The sequence below is a fragment of the Micromys minutus genome, assembly GCF_963924665.1.
Source record: "Micromys minutus genome assembly, chromosome: 21".
In the NCBI taxonomy this organism is placed as follows: Eukaryota; Metazoa; Chordata; class Mammalia; order Rodentia; family Muridae; genus Micromys; species Micromys minutus.
This window is the reverse complement of record NC_137956.1, coordinates 22,326,326-22,343,927: the sequence shown is the minus strand read 5'-3', so window position 1 is coordinate 22,343,927 and position 17,602 is coordinate 22,326,326. Positions and strand designations below refer to the sequence as shown.

General features: G+C 46.4%; 1 protein-coding gene and 1 pseudogene across 2 annotated transcripts in view; one reads left to right on the top strand and one right to left on the bottom strand.

The window, feature by feature from the left end:
• RASGRF1 (Ras protein specific guanine nucleotide releasing factor 1) overlaps positions 1 to 17,602 on the bottom strand; it is a gene marked incomplete at both ends in the record, with an annotated part of 101,129 nt that overhangs the window by 23,141 nt on the left and 60,386 nt on the right. Inside the window, 6 exons of the mRNA XM_080934255.1 lie at positions 1,175 to 1,287; positions 1,715 to 1,821; positions 2,705 to 2,878; positions 4,999 to 5,112; positions 7,559 to 7,929; positions 10,653 to 10,901. Of these exons, the coding sequence (XP_080790381.1) occupies positions 1,175 to 1,287; positions 1,715 to 1,821; positions 2,705 to 2,878; positions 4,999 to 5,112; positions 7,559 to 7,929; positions 10,653 to 10,901 (1,128 nt within the window). The remainder of the gene's footprint in view (positions 1 to 1,174; positions 1,288 to 1,714; positions 1,822 to 2,704; positions 2,879 to 4,998; positions 5,113 to 7,558; positions 7,930 to 10,652; positions 10,902 to 17,602) is intronic.
• Positions 8,827 to 9,110, top strand: LOC308434147 (non-histone chromosomal protein HMG-14-like; annotated as a pseudogene). Its single transcript has one exon. The product of its transcript is annotated as a non-histone chromosomal protein HMG-14-like (transcript).

Below are 17,602 nucleotides of genomic sequence, written 5' to 3'. Positions count from 1 at the left end.
GCGGGGTGGGGGGAGGAGGAGGAGGGAACCATAGACGAGGAAGGGTCAATTATATCTTAGGACTGTGAATATGGAGGAGTGGTAAAGCCTGTGCAGGGATAGAAAAGGGGCTGGGGACTTGGATTGCAGAAGTGCCTAAGCTGGATTTGGAAGGGAGTCAGGGGCAGATGCAATGACTGGCGTATAGAGGTGGCTGGCTGGCGGTAAGGAGAAGAAGCCAGCCTGAGGGGAGAGAATGAGAACAGGATGTAGAGTGCTGATACACCTACACCATTTACCTTCTGAGAACCTGCGGAAGCTGTGTGCACCATCTTACTTGAGCCTTACTACACCCTTGAAGCCAGCATTGTTCACCCATTATACAGAGGAGAAAGTGAGGTTTGGCTAAAGGCCTTACTCCGGTCAATAGTGAGTCACATTGGCTGAGGTAGCTCAGCTATGGGATGATGTCAGCCCTGACCTCTGCTAGAAGAGGCAGACTAGGAATCAGGTACAACATGGGTTTGAGGCACAAACAGCTTAACAGAGTTTAAACCAATGGACATTCTTTGAATGCCTATAAACACTGTCCAATAGAATCTCTGTAATGAGGAGAAGAGATGGCCCATGATAAGATAGGGGCTTCTTGCCAATTGAAGCTCTGGGAACTGAGAAATACAATTTTATTGTATTCAATTTTAGTGCACTGGGATTTAAACAGTTGTGTGTAGGTAGTACCTATCACATTAGATAATATACTCTGGACAGGTGTTAGCAGCCATGGACATACTTGGAGACATGGTACAATCCCCACACCCAGTTCCAACAAGGTCTCATGTGGTCCAGGAGGGGTTGCTATAGAGCCAAGGATGATTCTGAACTTCTCATTATTCTGCCTCCCAAGTGCTGGGATTACAACTCAAGAGATGGGATCACAGACATGCACCACCATACTCAGTTTATGTGGTGGCAGAGCAAGAATTATACCAACTGAGCTATGTTCCCTAGCTACATCCAAGTCTGGTGAGGGGTGAGAAGAGAGAGCAGGAAGTCCGTACAGCACCCACTCCAAGCTTGGCTATAGAGTCCAGTGCATGGCTCCTAGATTTCTGGGAGCTTATATCTACCCTGATACAGCTCCTGCCCAGGCAGACTATGGGGGTCGAAGGCAGGGCCCTGTCCCAGACCCTCTTACCTGATGATGTTGGCTGCTGCCTTTCGCTCCTGTGTAAGAAGGTCTGGGTCATGCATGACCTCCTCTAGGAAGCAGATCACTTTGTATTTGAGCATATCGTCGGTTTCAAAGTCCTGTGGAAAAATGGGCATGAAACTCTCTGGCTGCAGTTACAAACTTCTCTACAGAACAGAGTTTCTATTTCTGCCCATGGCGGCTGCTCTTCTTTTTCTTTTTTTAATTTTATCACTATTTTCTAGAAGGCCACAAGTGGGGCTTCAAATATTCTAGGCACAGGGTACTGGGACAAGACCAAAATTGTCTCTCAGTTGTTGTCCTCCTAAGTCAAGCCTAAGTCAAGGGGGCCCAAGCCCAATCTGTACTCTAGCTGGAGACAAGTGGCCCAATAGGCCCTGTGTCTTCACGACTGCCTGTTTTTCCCTGGAGAACTTGAGCAGGCCCTCCTGGGAACATGGGGTTCTTTTTCTCCTGTTCACCCACTTTTCTCCATCACTTACTGCCACTGGGAGGCAGTTGCTCCTGGAGCTGAGTCCCACCCACCTGAGAGTGCTTGGTGACCCAGTGGCGGAGCACGTTCAGCACACGATTGGTGGCAGCTCTGCGGATCACAAACTCCTTGTCGATATTTCTCTGGTCAGAGGAAAACCCTGACAGTGCCGATGGTAGAGAGAGAGAGAGAGAAAAAAAAAGACAGGAAGTTGAGCTTACTTTTCCGACTGATTCATCTGAGGGTCTTGGAGGGAAACACTTAACAACAGTATTCAAACCCAAATGAGAGACCTTGAAGCCTCACGGTAAAGTTCCTCAGCTCCAAACCTCTGCCACACCTGCTCCATCTAGGAGGTTCAGGAAGCTTCCCCCAACAAGATTATACAGGGTACCCAAGGACAGAGCTCTCAGGAACCCCCTTCTAGCCTTTGGAGTGGAACCGTTGCTGTGGAAGTGAGGGATGGGAGGAAGGGTGCTGAGGGCTCTCTTGGTTCTTTGTCAGGGGTAGAATTTGGTCAAGGACCAAAGGGGAGTTGGTAGGGAGAAGGGGGCTCCAGAATAGCAAGGCAGTGCTGGTAGGGTTTGCAGGAAGAGTGCATAGCAGCATTTCAATGTGGATGGAGGGGAGGGTAAATCTAGGTGTGTGTGTGTGTGTGTGTGTGTGTGTGTGTAAGCCCTTTAAGGGGTTGACAAGCAACATAGCTCAGAGTTTACTCCATTGACGATGGGAAGTGGAAGGGAAGGGTGCACCTTAAACGCATAGTTGCCCTGGCTGCAGGTCTGGGTGTGCAGAGCCTAGCTGGTTCAGAAAGGGCACCATCTCAGCCCCCATAACCTCAACAGGGTAAATAATAGAAAGCAAAGGCTTCAGGTTCAGTGAGTGAAGATGGCTTGCCGGAGCAGGGAGCTCTCCAGTATACACAGTGTACAGTGTACATGTATACTGTAATGCACATCTAACACCTGAGGAAGGACAAGTCCCATGCCTGTGGCTGTGACCCCTGAGAAGGGGAGTACTTATAAACAGAGATGTCCACACACCTGTATTGGCCAAAGACATCCTTCGATATATCTCCTTGTTTGTGGGGCCTTCATTGGCTCCTGCGGTCGCTATGGCAAAGGCAGAGGCAGCTGAGAGAGCGCTGCGGTTATTGTCCACCAGATCACGGCACGTGGTCATCAAGACTCCGTTGTTGTAGTTAAAGAGTGGGAACTCTGCAGAAAGGGAAGAACTGACCCTCAGCCATTCCCAAGTCCTTTTAGGCTGGCAGACATTCAAGCAGCAGGAAGACAGCCCAATCTCAAAAGCTCACGGAGGGAAAGGGGTTCAAGGGGCAGTGTGTGTGTGTGTGTGTGTGTGTGTGTGTGTGTGTGTGTGTGTGTGTGTCCTAGGCCATAGAGGCTTATCTAGTCATCTGTTGCTTAGAAGACTGAGGTTCACCCTTGTTGGGCCTAGACCAACTTGAGAAAAGCATCACGAGCTATGTTGCTCTTCCAGTGTACTAGGAACCGATGCATAGTCCACTCAAAGTCTGACGTTCACAGTTCATATAGACAGGGTTATGGGCATGGTGGGATTGAGGTGGCATTGTACTTGGGTTGGAATTCTTCCCACCTCTCACTGGCTGTGTGACCATGGGTACATTCCTTCAATTCTGGAGTCTCAGGAACCCTTTGGACAGTAAGGATACATCCAAAGGTGGATAACAAAGGAGACCACAGAAGAAGTACAAAGGCTCTATGAACAAAGAGATCTACTGATGGTAATGATGATCAACAGGCATGAGGGCCAACTCCAGAAGCCTTTGCTTCATTTTATAGGAGTATGGGAGGCAACATATAAGCCTATATTGTCACAGTGAAGTCGAACTCCTTGAGGCATGAGGGCCAACTCCAGAAGCCTTTGCTTCATTTTATAGGAGTATGGGAGGCAACATATAAGCCTATATTGTCACAGTGAAGTCGAACTCCTTGAGGCATGAGGGCCAACTCCAGAAGCCTTTGCTTCATTTTATAGGAGTATGGGAGGCAACATATAAGCCTATATTGTCACAGTGAAGTCGAACTCCTTGAGGCATGAGGGCCAACTCCAGAAGCCTTTGCTTCATTTTATAGGAGTATGGGAGGCAACATATAAGCCTATATTGTCACAGTGAAGTCGAACTCCTTGAGGCATGAGGGCCAACTGGTCTTGCTTTAAAAACTCAGCTATTTTTTTCCTTTTTCCTTTCCTTTCCTTCCCTCCCCTTCATTCCCTTCCCCTTCTTTTCCCTTTTTTCTCTGCAATGTCTCCTCTCCTTCTCTCTCTTTATCCTTCTTTGTCTCTCTGTCTCTCTGTCTCTCTCTCTCTGAGACTGTATCTCATCCCTCTCTCCCTCCACCCCTGTCTGTTGAAGACAGATCTTAGTAAGCTGCCAAGTCTGTCTTGAACTCTCTCTGTAGCCCAGGCTGGCCTGGCACCCTCATTCCCCTGCCGGGGGCTCTCAGGTATCTCAGGTGCTGGGATTACAGGCATCCCTCACAGCTGGGCCTCAACACTCATTCCTGAAAATGGGCTGTCTGAGGCCTACTGCTGTGTCTGAGAAGCCAAGAAGGGCGACAGGGTGCTCAGGTACCTTTTCTCTAAAGCTTCACTCCTTACTAGGTTTCTTTCCAGGTGCAGCAGCAGGGCATTCTGGGATTTGGGCTCCCCCATGAATATAGAGCAAGAACTTGAAAATGAATGGCAACTTTCCTTCTTTGGGAGGCATACTATTGTCCTGGTAGCTGAGGGTCCCCAAGTCCTCTCCCACCCTTGGATGTCCCATAGCCCTCCTGGGGGCTACAGTAGTGTTTATGGGGATCAGAAACTAGGCAGACTGCTTAAGAATTCTGCAGGATTGTGAGTCTGAAATGTGAGTGGGCAGAACCACTATGTTCTAGAGTTTTGGCCCTCATCTGTGATGGTAGGGATACGAGCTGAAGTTTGTCAGAAAAGCACTGTACCAATGAGCCATTCTCCAGCCTTGCTTTCCTTATTTAAAGGTGAGACCGACACGGGTTCTCTTCATGATCACGTAAAGATGAGAACGCCCACCACAAAGCCTGAACCATGAGATTTCAGGAACATTTCTGATGTGAGCTCTCTCCTATGTGAGAGTTCCAGCTCCTGCGTCACTAGTTAGACAATGCAGTCCTGCCTGAAGTTAGAGTCACTTCACAAGTTGAAGATCAGAGACTACCCAGCCAATGTCCCTCACATCCCTGGGGGATAGAATAGTCACTGGCCTTAGGGGTGATTTATAAGACAACAGCAACACTAACAACCACCTTCAGCTCCTCACTGGGGAACATACCTGTAGAGGTTCGGTTTCTGAACTTCGGTGTTGGTGGAGATTTAGTCGGTGATACTTCTGTGTCGTCTTCATCACTCTGGTCAACATCAGATTCTTCTTTTAAGATGTCAGAGCCTGGGGGAATAGAAAGATTCGCACTCTTCTTAATTCTTCATTGATGGGAAGCCTCACACCTACCATTCGTTAAAGCAAAGCAGGCTAAGTAATAAGGGCCTGGTACACTGGATGAAGGTTGTTTAACAGCTTAATTGCCACAGGCTTTATCAGAACCTTTCACACGCTTATAGATGCTGTGGACCTCCAAGATGGTTTTTCCTTTACCAGGACTTCTAAAAATGCAATGGGTACAACTAGGTTCTTGTTAGAATGCAGACTGTGGAGCCTGGAAATGTAGTCCAGTGGTACCGTACTTGCCTAGTCTAGCATGCTTAAGGTCTCGGGTTCAGTCACTTGTGGTAGAGGAAGGGGACAGGTTGTAATACAGCTTCTGTCTATATCTTTCTTTCCTTCATGCTTTGAATCAGGTTCTCATGCAGACGAGGCTAGATAGCCTTGAACGTGCTATGTAGCTAAGAATGACCTAGAACTGCTGATTCTCTTGCACCTACCCTCTAAATTCTGGGATTACATGCATGTTCCAAGTGCATGCGATTTTATATGGTACTAGGGATTGAATATAGGGTTTTGTGTTCAGCAAGCTCTCTCTCTCTGTCTCTGTCTCTCTCTCTCTCTTTCTCTCTGTCTGTCTCTCTGTCTCTCTCTGTCTCTGTCTCTGTCTCTCTCTCTCTGTCTCTCTCTCTAATTGAAAATAGATTTTTTTCATAAGATAAATTTGATTATGGTTTTGCACCAACTCCTCCTACATCCTCCCTCACCTCCTTGCCCACCAAATCACCCCCCTCTTACTAGCTCTCATTAGAAAACAAGCAGATGTCTACTAATAATAAAAATAAACAAACAAAAAAACAGGATAGAAAAAAACAGTCAGAAAAATAAAGGACAAAGAAAAACCACAAGAAATACATACAGACACAGGGACACACACATTCTGTCAGAACAGGATCAAGAGAATGATGTGTGGTGAACAGTGCCTTGGGGAACTGTGAGGGAGGCTCCAAAAGTGAGGGGCAGAAGCCTTTTACCTCAAGTGCATTTTGTTCCCTGGGTTGTTCTTGGATGTGATTTCGTGCCTCCCGTGACAACCATTTACATTCAGTTTATAAGACTGGAAGCCACAGGTCTCTTTAAAAAACACCCACTCAACCAGCTCACAGAACCACATAGACAGACTGAGGGTCTCTGGGCACTCACCATGAACTCTGGTGCGAGGTGGCTTTGAGGGCAGACTAGGGCAACATCCCACAATGTAACAATGGGATCTCACTGCGGTTTTGTGCTGGGCAACATCTTGAGCCTCACATTGTTGCCTCTCTACACACCACACATACTAGACGGTATTTGGGTTTTCTGGCAAGCGGTTACCTTAGCTACCGACTTTCGGCTGTGCAAGCCATGCACATCACATGTTTGTTGCATGTACCATGGGAATGTCCTAAGTAATGGAGCCTTGGTAGCTTCTCTTCCCAGTTACTGTGCCTCCTTCTTAATGGTTGGGACTTGTAATCAGCTCAAGCATGTATACACACACACACACACACACACACAAACATAGATACCCACAAACACACGTGCATACAGACACACATATACACATACAGACACAATCAGACACACACATATATACACAGACATATAGGCACATAGAGAAACACACATAGACATCCACAAACACAAGGAAATGCACTCACAAACACACACACAAAGACAAACACACACACGAATACAGATACACACACATACTACTAACACAGCAAGATTATGCTGGTAATTCCCATCATATTTTCTGCTCTGAGATAACACAGAACCCAATGGGATCCTTCTAGAATGGTCAGGAGAGGCTGTAGATAGTAAGGCACTGGCAGCTCTAACAGGATCTTGGGCCACTGCCACCATCTTTGGTGTGTCAGGTGTGCTGAGCTGTTCCTAGAGCGTTCAATGCCCTCCTTATTCACCATTATTTTACATTCCATTATTTTTATCTGGAATGCTCTCCCTTTCTATTGGTGAGCATCAAATTATTGGATCCATTAGGAAGCCTTCTCTGGCTCTCAGTGGTGGCCCCAGCATATCCTCTGTGTTCTTCTAGCACCTTTCAAATGTGACGTGAACTAGGTCTCCACTGTTTAGTGGTCACCAAGCTAGACTGTGAATCCTGAGGGCAAGGAAGGACCAATGTGATGGTCTGAATACAAGGATGCAGGATGCTACTGTGGCAGGGTAAAGGAAGGCACAAATCTGAGAACTTCAGCTGAGACTCATCTGAGGTATGATGGTATCTTGGGAGCTTCTCATGGCCTCACCTTGGCAACCTGTCCCCTCCATGTGGATACCAGCCTGTACTGCCCATATCCTGTAGAGCAGAGGCTTTACAAGCCCAGCCCAGCCAAGCTTCACAGTGATGTGCTTTAATAGGATGGTTCTGTTCATGCATCCAACTTACTCGGCTTCCTGAAGGTTGATAGCTCCTCAGGCTTCTCTGGAGTAGTCGTATCAATCTCCTCTGGAGTCTTGGCCAAGCTGCTGGTCACACAGAGCTTGCTGGTGTCCAGCGTGGTTTTGCCGAAAGGAGATATGGGTGAGTGTATGTTGGTGTAGCCATCGGAGCTGCACCCGAGAGAAGCCAATTCCAGTGCCTTGCCGCCTGTGATGATGGGGATATTGAGAGACAGCTTCCGACGGCGGCTTGGGGACGATGTGCCGATAGCCAAGGGTGGTGGGGAAGAGAACTTGCGGCTAGCACGAGGGGACTTGGGGGCATCTCCGTACAGAAGCTTGGTGTTGTGGCTACTGGAAAACAAGAGTTCCAGAGACCTGTGGGGAGGGGAGGGAAGAGGGAGAAAAAGCTGTGAATGTAGACTTACCCACCTGGCTCACAGTGGCTGACAGTGGATGATCTTTGAAGGCCAGATTGAGTCCCTGTACAGGGTTGTGATTGAAGGGCTTGGGGACAAATGTTTATACCCACCGGACTGGGTGGTGAGCATGGTTTTATCTACCCTCCTCTTCCTCCTTCCTAAGGTGCTATGCTATGGCTCCCAACAGCAGGCCTCTGTAGGGGGCCTCCAGCCACCCACATGAGAGTACCAACCTGCATGCTCTGCCCTTGTCCTTACAATGGTACGCCTTGTGCATGAGGAAACAGAGGCTCAGGGACAGGCAGTGACTCATCTGTTGTCTCTGCCATGGCACCTGAGGGGTTCACCTGTCTACTGGGTTTGGGGTAAGTAGAGGTATAGTTAGTGCCTTAGCAGTCCTGACGCCAGGAGGGCTGCATTTAAGGTTCCTCAGTCATAGACTTGTAAGGGCCTTGTGGAAAGTCTCTTGGCCTTTCTGGGTCCTACCTTGCCATTAGAGAGTGGTGGTGATTATAGGTATGAAAGATGGTCTGGAAGCCAAGGAAGCTGAAGGGTTCTGTGCACTGGAGAATGTACCTTGAACCTACCAGAAAGGACTCTTCAAAACATGGCAGATATACACAGAGCAGGGGTACCTTCCTATATCTCTCTCCCATTTTTCCCTTCTTTCTATAAAGACTGGGCCCTAAGTTTCCCAAAGGGTTTTAGGGAATGGAGAATAGTGGATATCCCTTGACTTCCCTGACCAAGGCTTGAAGACTAGGGAGTGTGTAAAAGTTTAATGGAGTTTGTGTGGTGGTGGCGCCTGGGCAGTGCAGCTCTGTGACAGATCCGGCACCCACCCGGCACCGCCATGTTGCCCAAGAGGAAGGTTCATGTTGATGGCGTGAAGGTGGAGCCCAAATGCTGCTCCCAGAGGCTCTTGGTCAAGCCCACCCCTGCCGAGGTAGACAGGAAGCCAAAATGGGCCAAAAGGATAGAGCATTAGACAAAAAAGTGTGGATCAAAGGGAAGAGAGGAGCGAAGGGCAAACAGGCTGAAGTGGCTGATCAGCTAGCTACAGATCTTCCTGCAGAAAAAGAAGAGACGGAAAACCAGAGTCCAGCCTCTGAAGAAGAGAAAGAAAGCCAAGTCTGACTAAGCATCCATCACATCTGGAAATGGTTTTTAAAAAGAAATTAAATCATTTGCTGTGGGTTTTTGTTTTTGCTTTCTGTTTTTGCTTTTTTTTTTTTTTTTTTTTTTTTTTTTTTTTTTTTTTTTTTTTGGTACAACCAGACAATAGCAGGATACTGAATCAGGAGAGGCTGTGACTGTCTTGGGGGTCACCCTAACATTCTGTAGAGGGGGATAGTTTTATATTCTATAATAAAAAGCATACTAAATGACAATTTGGGGTCTCGGTCATGCATTTATGTCTGGAATATTTTCAGTTTTTTTTTCTGGTCCTGTGGTTCTAGTAGACACATTTTGTAAGAAAGCCAGTCCTTGGTCCCTATTCTGTCAGAACTGTGACGCCTGTGGTCATGTCATTCCACTTTCCTAACAGTTGTGACAATGTGCTGTGAAAGATGAAAATTTTGATTGTGTTTTGTGTGTGGCATAAAATTGTGAGTTGGTGGCACCGAGCATTATGAGCATTTGTTATGAGAGGTCCTAGGGAAACTCGCCAAGTTTGAGGGTGGGACATCACTGGAACAAGTGCAAAGCAAAACAATACGTGGCTTTTCATTTTCTTCATGTGTGTACATGAATACAACATGACTCTTCGGAGTTTGGGTACGTGTGATAAGAATTGAAGCGTCTGTGTACTCTGCTCCTTGACCAATAAAATCTCAGTTGTGAAAGGGAGAAGAAGAAGAAGAAGAAAAAGAAGAAGAGGAGGAGGAGGAAGAGGAGGAGGAGGAGGAGGAAGAGGAGAAGATTGATGAAGAGGAAGAAAAAGCATCATCATCATCATCATCATCATCATCATCATCATCAGCAGCAGCAGCAGCAGCAGCAGCAGCAGCAACAGCAGTTTAGTGATCAGCAGCATGAGTGTACTAGGCCTCAAGGAGCTTTGGGGAAGAGAGGGAGAGCAGAGCGATCCCTCCCTAGAGAATATAGTCTTCCCAAGAAGACCTCTAACAGGCACAGCTGAGGGCAACCTGTGCTTAGCTCCTCACTCTCATAGCTCCAGAACTGTGGGGTTAGGCTTCTACCACTATGTCCAGTTTATTTAGGGAAACAAACAAAGCAAACCAGACTTGATATGCACCCCCTCTGTGGTCTAGAAATGATGTGTGCCTTAGCACTCCCACTTCTGGGACAGCCTCTTTTCCAGAAACCTCATTGGCTTAAAAAAATCTGTAGGGTTCAGGAAGGGGTGCATATACTCAGTGGGGGACAGTGATGAAGGGATTCTTTTAAAAATATTTTCACAGGGCAGGGAGGGAAAAATATTTTCACATTTAGTTAGTGTATTTGTGTGTGTGTGTGTGTGTGTGTGTGTGTTGATAGAGCAAGTGTGACTGTCAGAGGAAAACTGGCAGGAGTGTGTTCTCTCCTCCCGCCATGTGGGGTCCAGGGGTTGAGATGAGGTCATCAGACTCAGTAGCAAGTGCCTTTTCGAACTAAACCATCATGTCAGAGGCCAGGGATTCCTGTAGATGGTGATGGCAAAAGGCATGCATATACCTGGCAGGAATTGCACTGATAGGCTTTCTGTAGATGTTGATCAGCTTGTCCAGGACCACCACAGCCGTGGTGAAGACGCGATAGGAGTGCAGGAAAGTGTTGAGAAAGTCAATACTCAGAAAGCGAAGGTCGGTCAGGCGCTCCAGCAGGCGATCCACGCTGGCATAGCGGATCTGCAGCACTTTGCATGAATTCATGGTTTTGCTGAAGCGAATGTCAACGTCGTCACAATATAGAGAAGCGTCAGACCTGTAAAGGGGAGGGCAAGGAGAGGTGACGTGTGCAGATGTGAACATCAGAGCAACGTAAGGAGGCACTGACGAATGTCTAAGATATCTCTTCACCAAGTGAGGGGTAGGGCTACCACCAGGCTATCTGTCAACCCCCACATGCAGACAAGAACAGCTTTTCTGGACACTTCAGAAAGATAACACCAAGAAAGAGCTGTAACCCCTTGCCCTAAGATCCTAAAATCCTTCAGTATTGGAAAAATACAAAAAACATTAATCAACGTGCTTCCAAATTTCTGAGACACTCATGAATTGTATTCATAAGAAACCTGCACATTTACGTTCATTTCCAATGTCCATGGTAGAGGACAGTGGTGAGAACTCACAAATGTCTATTAGCAGACGGATGGTCAGATGAAGTACAGTGGGATGTTACTCAGCCATGAAGGGTAATGGAGTACTGACGCGTGACGCACAAGACGGATAAGCCTTGAAGACACGCTAAGGGAAACAGACCACACACTTTATGGTTCTATTTACAGGAGAGCACAGAAGAGGCAAACCACAATAACAGGAAGTAATCTGGTGGATGTCAGGTGTTGGGTGCAGGTATTGGCCCTGACTATTCATATCATGTCATCTCTTGTTTTTGGTGGCGTGGGGAGTGATGGAAATATTTTAGAAGAAGGTGCTGGTGTTATCTGTACAACATAGTACACTGAAATCTACTGATTTGTACTTTTAAAAGTGGAGACATTTATGCCATGCAATTAAAAAAATAAGCAAGACCAGATCTGATGGTATATATCTTTCATCTTGGCACTTGGGTGGCAGAGTGAGGCAGAGCTCTGTGAATTCAAGGCCGGCTTGGTTGACATAGTAAGTTCTAGACCAGCTAGAGCAACACAGTGAAACCCTATCTTAAAAAAAAACCAATACCGTATAGGGGTTTTGAAAAGATTCAAGGGAAATTCCAGTTTTCTGAGAAAAGAGAAGATAGGAAACCAGCTTCTGTTTTGCTGCCTTGAGGTATGTCTGGGTTTCAGATAGTTTCTAGGTCTTCATAGGAGCCTGGCCTACTGTGTAGGAAGCTGGGTGACATCTCCGTGTCAATTTGGGATCCATGAAGGGTACAACTTTCAGAGAAGGACATCAAAGGACAAGCTTCCAGCAGAAGGACAACTTTCTGATGTGGTTCTGGCTGCAGCTCTTGTTGTGGTCTTGAACTACAATATCCTACAGTAGTAATCCATGCTCTTCAGACTGAGAGCACAAAGTGGTGTCACAGATGTGATACCCCTAGGAAGGTCAATGGAAGAACTGTGAAATCTGTCTACAAAGAGACTTCCTGATCAGTCTGTAGGGAACTGTCCTCAGTGACAATCCCAAATCGAGAACCACATGAGGACTTAAGCCCCTCAATACAACATCTGAATTAGACCAACTCACCCACACTTTATATTTTTCCCTCTTCCTTTCCTCTTTTTTCCTGCTTTCCTTTCTAGTTTGTGACAGTATTGCCATGTGGAGTCCAGGGAAATTCTTCTCTCAAGCACTGGGATGACAGTTATGTGTTATCAGGGTCATTTAAAATCTCTTGGCTTAGAAAGTCAGCAATGCCATTGGCCGCAGCCCTTGCAAGGCCTCTCTTCCCACAGCTCCTAGAAGCTACTGTTGATAAAGCCGGTTTTGCAAAGCTTCTCATCATAACTTCTGACTTACTTGCGAGCATAGGTGGGCAGCTCGGGTGTTTATTCTCTTCCATAGCGTCTGTAGCACAGGCCACTGTGCTCTTGATCTTAGCTATTCCTTGAGCATCAGGACCAGCCTTTGCTTGGCAGTGGATCAGAGGGAGTTTAACCCTCTCATAGGAAAAGAAGCCCTCGGGGCCTGTCAGCTCACCCTGAAGTTTTATCGTAGGACTCACTGAAAAGTCTTCTTGCTAAGGTGATCATTGCAAGGGTGGAAACCTGTCTCAAGCAAGACGTGCCCACTGCCAGCCTTTCCTAAGACTTTCTAAAGCTGGATCTATCATCAGGTCATGGTCCTCTCTCAGCTGCCAGGATGTGAGGAGAGGCGTCATCAGTTACCTAGGTCACAGGAGCCTGGAGAACTGAAGATGGAGCTCAGAATCTAAACTGGGAACGCAAGATCAATGGTGTCTTCTGGGCTTGGTGGGAATTAACAGTCCCCAAAGCCATCCTATCACTCAGTCCTAACGGCAGTTGGGCCAGTTGATGGCAGACTTAGTGGCAACAGCGTCGGGTGTATTTAAACGTAAGCCATGACTCTAACATGTGTTCTGTTGTTTCATTTTCTGGACATTATAAATCTTTGTGGTCATGTTTTGCCTTCTTTTATTGTTGACAACTGAAAGTCTCAGAGTGAAACACAGTGTTCACTTGATTTTCCTTCCTTCCTTGTCTTGTCCTGTACTCCCTATGGGTTGAGGACTGTACTCCCTATGTGTTGAGGACTGTACTCCCTATGTGTTGAGGACTGTACTCCCTATGCATTGAGGACTGTACTCCCTATGCATTGAGGACTGTACTTCCTATGTGTTGAGGACTGTACTCCCTATGTGTTGAGGACTGTACTCCCTATGCATTGAGGACTGTACTTTCTATGCATTGAGGACTGTACTCCCTATGCATTGAGGACTGTACTTCCTATGTGTTGAGGACTGTACTCCCTATGTGTTGAGGACTGTACTCCCTATGCATTGAGGACTGTACTTCCTATGCATTGAGGACTGTACTCCCTATGCATTGAGGACTGTACTCCCTATGCATTGAGGACTGTACTCCCTATGCATTGAGGACTGTACTCCCTATGCATTGAGGACTGTACTCCCTATGCATTGAGGACTGTACTCCCTATGCATTGAGGACTGTACTCCCTATGCATTGAGGACTGTACTCCCTATGCATTGAGGACTGTACCTTTGCAGTTGTTTGAACTTGCAGATAGTAGCTGTCTTAGACCTTTTGTGTTTCTAGTTGGATGTTACTAGCAAAGAGCACATACATCAACATATAAATATATGCTCTTATCAAAAGAATAAGCTTGAAATTTTTATTATAATGAACCCTGGAGCACAAAAAAATATCACCTAAAGAAATAGTTCAGCTTGTCCTGATTACTGAGCAGAGAACTGGTTTACACTTGCAGTGGTCACTTTTCTCACGACTGTGGCAGAATACTGACAGGGGTAACTACTGGGAGGAAGGTTTATTCAGACAGCCCACCACAGGGCAGTGGCCGGGCAGTGCCATGGGATGTGATGTAGCTAGCATACATCTTGCTGAACCCAGAAGCAGGGCGGGATTATAACTATCAAGCCCTTCCCCCTCTAGAGATTGACTTCCTCCAACTGGGCTCAGCCTTCTAAAGCCTCTAGAGCATCCCACAATAGTGTCAGCAGCAGGGCACAAAGCACTGAAACACACGAACCAGTGGGGGAATACTTTATACTTCAGTCACACGTGTGGAGGACACCACTTGATGTCAGCTCTATCCTTGTTTCCTGGACAATATCTAGTCTTCTGTTCTCGGTCTCCTCCTCTGTGAACTGGAAATAAGGCCCTTCACAGAGCTCCCTTAGAGTGGAAAGAGTGAACCAATTTGAGAGGCCTAGCATGGTACATGGAGCACAGAGAGCTCTAAGTGGCTTTGAATGCCCTGGCTCTGCAGAGGCCATCTCTCACTCAAGGGTACAGACAGAGCTCAGAGGAACTGAGAAAATGGACTTATTTTCTCATTTGTTTGTTTGCTTGCTTGTTTGTTTTGGTGTCCGGGGGGAGCTGGTGGTATAGCTGGGCGGTAGGACACTTGCCAAACATGTATGAGGCCTTATGTCCAACTTCCAAGTACTTTCTCTAGATATACTGGGATTTGAAATATCAATCTTAATATTTTCCCCAGAGCCTTCAAGGAGCAGGAGGGCAAATGCAGGAAGCAGAGAAATGGAACAGCAGTAGATTAGGGATGTGTGTGGACAAGTGACAGCTCCTCATTGTCTGAGTCTTGGCCCCCTGCCCTGCTTCTCTCTAGATGCATCAGTCTTCTCTGCTTCATGGGTCAAAGGGGAAGTGGGATACGTGGGTTGTACTGGTGGGTTCTGTGTGTCAACTCGACACAAGCTGGAGTCATCACAGAGAAAGGAGCCTCCCTTGAGGAAATGCCTCCATGAGATCCAGCTGTGAGGCATTTTCTCTGTTAGTGGTCAAGCAGGGAGGCCCAGCCCATTGTGGGTGGTGCCATCCCTGGGCTGGTAGACCTGGGTTCTATAAGAAAGAAGGCTGAGCAAGCCAGGGGAAGCAATCCAGTAAGTAACATCCTTCCATGGCCTCTGCATCAGCTCCTGCTTCCTGACTTGCTTGAATTCCAGTCCTGACTTTCTTTAGTGAACAGCATTGTGGAAGTGTAAGCTAAATAAATTTTTTTATTCCCTAACTTGCTTCTTGGTCATCTAGTTTTGTGCAGAAATACAAACCCTGACTAAGACACGGGCCTAACCCAAAGTATATAGAATAAACCACAATGCCTACAGAGAGAATGACATCTCAAAAGAGAGCATCTCAGAAACAGAGGTAAGGCCTTCTAACAGAGCATCTCTGTTGGAAAAAGGGACATTTTGGAAACCTGCTGGCTCTGAGTTTACAGCTTGACCCCTTACCATTTTTTCAGCTGATACCATTGCTTCAAGGGCTCTATATCAGAGTGGTCACCAAGGGGGTGTGGTTGATACCCTTTGGGTACAACCCTCCCACCTGCAGAATAAAACCCAATGGCTTGCCAGACACAACATTGTTAACTGACTCCCAAATGTCTCACCCGGCCCATTTTTCACCACTGTGTAGATTGCTGTGTTAGTTAATAAGGTCTTGCTGGGCTATAAAAAGCTCAGAGAAATGAGAAGTGAAATTAAGTATAGGAATAGCTCATGAGACATAGCACACAGACATACACAAACTACAGCATCTGTATGCTGAATATCAGAAAGGATCAATGGACCACATGGGTACCAAATATTCATGGTACCTTTAATATATATGAGGCACAAGGAACGTTTAGTATTTACAAAGTTTTGAGCAAGACATATACTGATGAAACATACATGCAGATAACATCACTGTGGTTGGTTAGGCTAACTGACATGCTCAGTTATGTATGATTGAGCATGTGTGCCTTTTCCACCTCAGAGAGGGCGAGTATGTATATACCACAGACCAAAGTACCTTTTATAGTTTGAGCTTGCGCATATAACTTTCAATCTGGTCTGTGTGGCAGGGAAGATTGGCATAACATGGAGGGAAGGCAGGGCAGGAGCACTGTGTAACTGGGATTCGGGTAATGTAGAGTGGACACTGACTATAAGCCACCCACTTCTCTACTCCTAACCTTGATCCTAACTCTGTGTTTCAAATGGACTCACCAAACACTATGGTAAAACATCTTAATTGGTTGGTGAGCCTGTCTGCTCTAAGGCCTATGGGATAACTGGTCTGATAAGGTACCTGGAGACCACAGTTCACCAGGTCACTGCCTACATGGCACTCTAAGCCCATAACTCTGCAGACCCATGGGATTATTCACCATTTCTCAAACACATAACATGCCTTTGTATTTAGCAAACTGCAGCTGGCCTTAGATGCTAGCTCTGGGTTCCCTATTCAAGAAAGCCTTGTTCAGCTGTGCCAAGTGAGTTATTCCCTCATCTCCTGCACCCTCCTACTGCCACATAAACTGTCTTATGGCACACACTCTACTGTTCATAGTGGCATTTCATTGTGTCCCTTTGGTTCACTGAACAGCTCTTCCTACGACCCCCACTACCACCACCCCTGGGTGTTCAGTGGTGTGGAGGAGAGGGGAATGATACCTGACCACTGTCAAAGAAGTTTAAGGGACCTGTTGCACCCAAAGCTTTCTCTGCTGATCCTTAGTGATACAGGAGAAACTTGAAGTAATAAAATTGATGTTATAAAAGTTTTACCAATAAACTTGCTTAAGAGACATTAAGTCACATAAAGTAGAATTTAACTAACTAAGGGAGCAGTGCCTCCCCCAAAGTAAGTATACCAACAAGGCTTGCTAGAGATAGTTCAAGTTTAGCATGATGGGAAAATACCTGTCAATATTTGTTGACTAGGAGTGCCCTCCGACTAGGGTTCCATTCTCGTGGCAAAGAAGACACCCTGTCTTAGTTAGGGTTTTACTGCTATGAACAGACACCATGACCAAGGCAACTCTTATAAGGATAACAATTAATTGGGGCTAGCTTACAGGTTCAGAGGTTCAGTCCATTATTAACAAGGTGGGAACGTGGCAGTTCCCAGACAGGCATGGTACAGAAAAATCTGACAATTCTACATCTTCATATAAAGGCCACTAGGAGAATACTGGTTGCTAGGAAGCTGGGACAAGGGTCTTAAAACCTATGCCCACAGTGACACACTTCTGCCAACAAGGCCACACCTGCAAATAGTGCCATTCCTTGGGCCAAGCATATTCAAACCATATTCCACTACCTGGACCCCATAAGCTTGTTCAAACACATGAGTCTGTAGAGGTCATACCTAAATATAGCATAATACAAAATACACTAGGTCTAACTTCATAAGTCCCATAGTCTATAGCAGGTGCAACTTTGTTAAAAGTCCAAAGTTCAAAGTCTCTTCTGAGATTCATCCAATCACTTAACTGTAATCTCAAAAG